A 6728-nucleotide genomic window follows, 5' to 3' on the forward strand; every position below is an offset into this window, starting at 1 on the left:
GTTTTTAAAAATGTAACTTGAGAGGTGAAGTAAAATGGCAGAGTCATCTCATCTGGCCAGTAGAAACATGAAAGAACGCAGGGATCATGCACATGCAATAATAACAAACACATTGGAATGTAATAACACAGGGACAATGCTACACCCCAGGTGACCTTTTCTTTTGTTGTAACCCAACTCAGAAGTATAGAGAGAAACGACTTTAGTGTTAATTCTGCCAGTTGTCACGGGATATCTAGTCTCTGTTTCATAGTCCTGCTGCACTCATAGGCAAAGTAATTATTTGTCAAAGGAAGTCCTTTTTCCTTTGCTCTGTGTCGTTTGGCCTCTTGTGGGCCTCTGCTCCTTCAGCCTGCGCAGAGAGAGGAACGTAAGGGAACCGAAGGGGGATGGGGGGGGCATTATGAGCCTGCTCCGGGGATGGTCACGTCCAGGGCTGTCTGGTTGCTAAGGGAAACCAGACATGGTGTAATTGCAGGATGAACTTGAACTTCAGGAAGTGTAGAATAAAAAGTAACAGCAGACCAAACTAATACAAGCCCTGTCTAGCGCCAGTCATTCATCAGCTAGCGGCCCGTCCACGACGCAAAAAAATTGGATTGATAGCGCAGGCCTCGATTGAAAACCTGCTCCAGCGCATGCAGTGTCTCCTGTGTGTGTCTGTGTCACTATTGTTTACATTTGAATTATCTTATAATTTTCTTTTGGATCGTGGTACAGTTTATTTTTGTTTTCAGAAACATACGACCTCCTAACTCAAGGCAGCAGTGTAATAGAGTAATGTAATGTCAGTGAGTATTCAGTACAATAGGGTGCTGCGTTGAGGAGACATCTGGGTAGCTGTTTTGCTTCCCTCAGACTGTGCAGCTCTGTCCCAGACTCCCAGCCTTGTATTTTCAGAATTATACTTTCCCCTCCTGGCAAAACGTTTCGCAAGAAACAAAATATTGTTTTTGGAGTGAGACTCTCACCACGGTTAACCTTGATTGGTTGTGATTGGTCGTCTTTACCGTCACTAAAATGTGCTTTTGGTTTCATGTATAATATTCAAATAATGAAGTCAGTTAAATAAGTTGGCATGCAACGAGTACTGAAAGAAAAGTTGAACACCTTTCCAAAACAACAGAGAGAGATGGTAAGACCATCTTTTTTCCCCACAGCATTTTTAACCTGCTCCTTTCTCTAAACCTAATTCCTATTTACTCGTAATTCACCATCAAATCATAACATTTTAAGGGACTTAAAGGACTTAACTTTAAGATGCGATCAACTTTTTGTGTTCATTTCTTTTTACATTAGTAGGCATAGTCAATACCATGTTACACTGTTGAGATTCATCATTCATGTGGATGAATGTATTTTCCAGTTGTATCGATAGTAAAGAAAGGAGTAGTGGGGGAGGGAGGCTTCCCCCAAGAGGACATAGTGAACTACTGCAGTGAACTACTGCTTCACTGATGGCTCAGTGTCCCCTCCCTTCATTGTTGTTCAAAGTTCATTCATAGTCATCACATGAATTGTTACAACAGTAGTCCTTGAATAATTGAGGGATTTATTTTGTTTATTGACTGTAGCCTCACACTTTAGCCCTGAGTGTGTTGTGTTTTGGTTTGGCCTGTATGTTACTTAGTTGGATTGTAGGTCCAGAACTACTGCACATTGAAACAGTTTCCATTCTCACTGCTCGAAGTCCACATTGCTCCCATTGCAGATGTGTCTTTCCTTCCAAGTGTGCAGAGGAGTTGGACACCTCTGGATGTTTTCTCCAGCTCCCCTGATGGTAACGTGGGCTCTCTGGGACTCCAGGCTAGGGCTGCTGCTACCGACTCACATGAAGGTTTCACCTAAATCGTTTCACCTCTGGATGTTTTCTCCAGCTCCCCTGATGGTAACGTGGGCTCTCTGGGACTCCAGGCTAGGGCTGCTGCTACCGACTCACATGAAGGTTTCACCTAAATCGTTTCACCTCTGGATGTTTTCTCCAGCTCCCCTGATGGTAACGTGGGCTCTCTGGGACTCCAGGCTAGGGCTGCTGCTACCGACTCACATGAAGGTTTCACCTAAAGCTGGGCCTTTAGAAAGCACATTCATCAGTTACATTGTATTGCTCAACGTGTAAAGAGAGAGATGTTCTGTTTTAAGGAGTCGGAGTCCAATGCAGAGCGGTCTGGTAAAGCTTATGCTCATTTGTAAAGAGAGAGACCCAGGAGGTTGCCACAGAAATGCCCAAATGAGAGGGGGAAACTCAGAATGTAAATTACGAGCCTCCACTGAGGCAAGTATTGTGTTTCTATAACATAAACTCAGAATGTATTGAATCTGGCTTCTTGAGAGTGGGTGTAGATTGTTTATTTATCCCAACAACAAAAAAGCATTTCCAAAATACTGGAATGGCATGCGGTCATTTTAATCTATTGCATAGATGAGATCCAGAACTCAAGAAACACATGTATTTGTTGATTCAATTATGCCAGTAGTAGAAGACTCCAGGGGGACTGTGTTGAATGTTATGAATTTGACGAGGGGCTGCAGTAAGTTTTCTTTCAATGGCTAAGGTATGGCGCCTGTAGCCTACAGTATGTGCATTTAGCCTTTGCCCACGGTGAAGACACCAGCCCCAGTCATTACAGTAGGCTCTACCCCATAGACTCAACAAGCAAGGGGCCCTCCTGAGTTCACCCCTGGCACAGACCCTCATCGCCCCCTGCTTTGACTGGCAACCTCCATTGTGGTCTTTCCAATGAGCCAGGCAACCCCTCTGAATTACAATACTGCCTCTTTAATGTGGCTTTGGCTTGGTTTCTCCTGACCCTGCTCAGCAGTTTGTTTCCAAACCCCATTTCAACGTTTTTCCAAGAGTCTGTCCATAGCTCACTCCCCATTCCCCCTGCATACAGTGCTAAGTAAGTACAAATTTGTGCATCTGTGAATGATGAAGCGCCACTACATTGATGGTATAAGCATACTAGTGTGTGTGTGTGTGTGTGTGTGTGTGTGTGTGTGTGCGTACGCCTGGTGGGTAGGCAGGAGTTAGAGGCTGGGGTCATGGACCACATGGTATTTTACTCTGAGAAGTAACAAGGAATAGGCTAGATGTTTCCTTTTTTAACTTTATTAAATCAATACAATTGGGTGTAGTTAAAGACGTCTGTTTAAGGGCTGTTAAAATGACATAAACCTCGTGGAAAATGTTGAGGTGGGGGCCGAGGTCTGTGTGTGATTTCTTTATTCAGCCCTGTCAAATTGTGAAAAGACTTCAGTGGTCTGCAGGAGAAAGCCAACGTCTCATGATGTTTTTTTAAAGGGTTTGGGTAGGATCCTGCTGAGATATCTCGCCGTAGCAGCTCTTGTACTCCATATTATTTTGAATTGCTCTATTTGGTCGGTCGTCCTGACTGGAGTTAAGTGTTTGGGGCCCATTAGTGGAGAAGACACTGATTGTAGAACAGAAAGTAAAGCACTGTGTCTGGAGTTGGCCACAGTGTTTCCCCTGGTCATGCATTATCCCCAATCACTGCTCTTCACTTCTCATACTGTACCGTTGGCCCAGAACAACACTGACATGCGGGCACCCACTTACTTTCACACACAGACTGTGCAATTATACAGGTCAAATGCAACACACGGACATGTACTACGAAACCTCTTAATGGCAACTGTTAAAGCAGAACATACTTTTATTGGATTTATGCACTTCAAGTTTTATTTGTCTCATACACAAGTACAGTGAATTACTTGCAAGCTCTACCCAACAGTACAGTATTCATTATTGAAATACGATAACTAATAATAATATATATGAACACGAAAAATAAGAAATAAAGGAGCTATATATAGGGTCAGTGCCAGTACCAAATGTAGAATGTGCAGGGATACTGGAGTATTGAGCTAGATATGTACATGTAGTCAGGGATACTGGAGTATTGAGCTAGATATGTACATGTAGTCAGGGATACTGGAGTATTGAGCTAGATATGTACATGTAGTCAGGGATACTGGAGTATTGAGCTAGATATGTACATGTAGTCAGGGTTACTGGAGTATTGAGCTAGATATGTACATGTAGTCAGGGATACTGGAGTATTGAGCTAGATATGTACATGTAGTCAGGGATACTGGAGTATTGAGCTAGATATGTACATGTAGTCAGGGATACTGGAGTATTGAGCTAGATATGTACATGTAGTCAGGGATACTGGAGTATTGAGCTAGATATGTACATGTAGTCAGGGATACTGGAGTATTGAGCTAGATATGTACATGTAGTCAGGGTTACTGGAGTATTGAGCTAGATATGTACATGTAGTCAGGGATACTGGAGTATTGAGCTAGATATGTACATGTAGTCAGGGATACTGGAGTATTGAGCTAGATATGTACATGTAGTCAGGGTTACTGGAGTATTGAACTAGATATGTACATGTAGTCAGGGATACTGGAGTATTGAGCTAGATATGTACATGTAGTCAGGGATACTGGAGTATTGAGCTAGATATGTACATGTAGTCAGGGATACTGGAGTATTGAGCTAGATATGTACATGTAGTCAGGGATACTGGAGTATTGAGCTAGATATCTACATGTAGTCAGGGATACTGTAGTATTGAGCTAGATATGTACATGCAGTCAGGGATTAGGATAAAGTGACTGGTAGCAGGAGAGATGATAATAATATTAGTAAACGGTATGGCAGCAGCGTAAGTGGTGGTTGGTGGGTGTGGTGCATGTGTATCAGCATTGTAGTCAAATATGAAAATGGAGAGAACATTATTTTTCTTTGACTATCATATAACCATTTCTGCAATTCATGTGTAAAGTGACTTATTTGTCTTTCTTTCAGTCCTGGTACCTGGGGAACTAAACAACACAAGGATCATCGAAAGGGGCAGGGACACATGGATTTGAGATTCAACACTTTTTGTGGAATTAAGAAAATTGCAAATGAGATGCAAGAGGGAAAGTGTATATATATATATAAATATATGTGTGCATATATATTTATGTATATCAACATAAAAGATGCTTCAACACACCTTTTTGGAATGCAAGACAAGAGGCAGAGAGAGCAACGCCAAGGAAAGAAAGAGAAAAGGTTTGTGCAGCCAAAATGAACGGTGGGGCAGAGACATGACCCTGTCTCCAGGATAGTACCCCTCCTCTTTAACACCCCCCCTCTGCTACAGGTGCTGCTTCCTCATATATGCAAAATAAGCATCCTTTATTTTCTTAATCAACAAGAGAAGAATCCGGATCCAGTAATTATACTTTTCCACACTTCTTCGGAGATGGTAAAACAACAACTCTGTGAAAGTAGTTAGGGGAGGCTGGTCACACATGGTCAATAACCTCCCTTTACCCATGAAGAGTCTACTTTTCATCCAGTTTGATTGACAATCCTGTATCTGTGTCAGTTACTTTGTTTTAAAGAGTGGGGTATTTTTAAGATTTCATTTAACACAGCCCATTTGTCATGTTTAAAAGTGTCTTCTATGAGGCACAGTGATATGCATACACAATCAAAAGGATCTGTCTTTAGAGCAGTAGAGAGCATCGTAAAAAAAGACAGGTACTGTAACAGGTGTGTTAGTTTTCACAATAACTGATACGCCCTCTTGTGCCTGTCAACTGTTGTCTGTTTGTTTAGACATTTGTTTGTGTTTGCATACGATTCAAGCATGGTGAAACCTCCTCTTCCTATCCTTGCCCCACTCTTGAGTTAATATTGCATAAAGTTTGTATTAATGTAGATAACAGGGGTTTATTCTGCATAGTGACAAAGGGAGTACAAAAATAGTAATGTCACTATTGAGACAGTATTGGGTGTAGAGGGGAGAATCTTTCTTTTTTTGTGTATTTAGTTGAAATTGCATTGGACATTACAGGCATTGCACTACTATAATGTAAATGTTTTCCTTTTTAGCAGCTATCCCTTGGCCTAATCATATAAAATGTTGCAAGTCAGAGGTGGGTTTTAGGATTATGTTGTAGAAACTACTATGTTGTGTTGCTTTGGTAGCAGGGTATAAGAGTTATGAGTGTTGGCTTTCTTGAGCTATCGATTCGGATCAGAACAATCCAGCCCTGTTGTGTTTCAGATATTCTATACTCATCTAGAGGACGTTTCCTTGTGTATGTTGAGGTACAGGGAATCCTGACAGGTTTAGGTAATCGCACCCTTTTGGATCTCTTTCTACATTCTGTGTATCTAAGTCACACTTTTATTATCTTACTCATGCTGTCTTTATATAATCGAAAACAAAAAAGCAATTTATGAATCTTTTTTTAAAGCAGATCACGTACTTTGGATGAGTCGAGAAGAATGTGAATGATTTGATCATTAGAAGCGTGTCTGTAAAGGTAACCATTGATAGTGCCACCACTGACCCCAGACCTAATGGTTGCTAGGCCAACGGCACTGCATGTATCCATGTGTGCACATTGCATGATTCTGGCTCATTGATGACGGGCAACTGACTGACCCGCAGTGTCCATCACCAGTCTATTTGGTCAGAACTTTCTTTACAGGTTTTGTCCTTGTCTCATTTGCTAATGCAATGTTTGTGACAACAGACTTTGTTGCAGCATGTGTTGGGATGAATGCAGATTCATATTTATAAATTGAAAACATCAGGACTTAAGACTCCCCAAGCCCAAACCATATATACAGCCATGAAAAGTGCCTAAGACATAGCAAGAGTTCTTTCTACATTTCTTTTTATTATTGTTTT

At 41.5% G+C, this 6728-nt stretch overlaps 1 protein-coding gene across 6 annotated transcripts in view; it reads left to right on the forward strand.

Annotated features, from left to right (window-relative positions):
- Positions 1 to 6331, forward strand: part of LOC110524384 (nuclear factor 1 C-type) — a 114436-nt gene extending 108105 nt beyond the window's left edge. For all 6 annotated transcript variants that reach the window (XM_036978126.1, XM_036978124.1, XM_036978125.1 and 3 more), the window contains one exon: positions 4841 to 6331. In XM_036978126.1, the coding sequence (XP_036834021.1) occupies positions 4841 to 4861 (21 nt within the window). In that variant the 3' untranslated portion in view covers positions 4862 to 6331. The remainder of the gene's footprint in view (positions 1 to 4840) is intronic.
- Positions 6332 to 6728: the final 397 nt, after the last annotated feature.

This window comes from Oncorhynchus mykiss, chromosome 5, assembly GCF_013265735.2.
Source record: "Oncorhynchus mykiss isolate Arlee chromosome 5, USDA_OmykA_1.1, whole genome shotgun sequence".
In the NCBI taxonomy this organism is placed as follows: domain Eukaryota; kingdom Metazoa; phylum Chordata; class Actinopteri; order Salmoniformes; family Salmonidae; genus Oncorhynchus; species Oncorhynchus mykiss.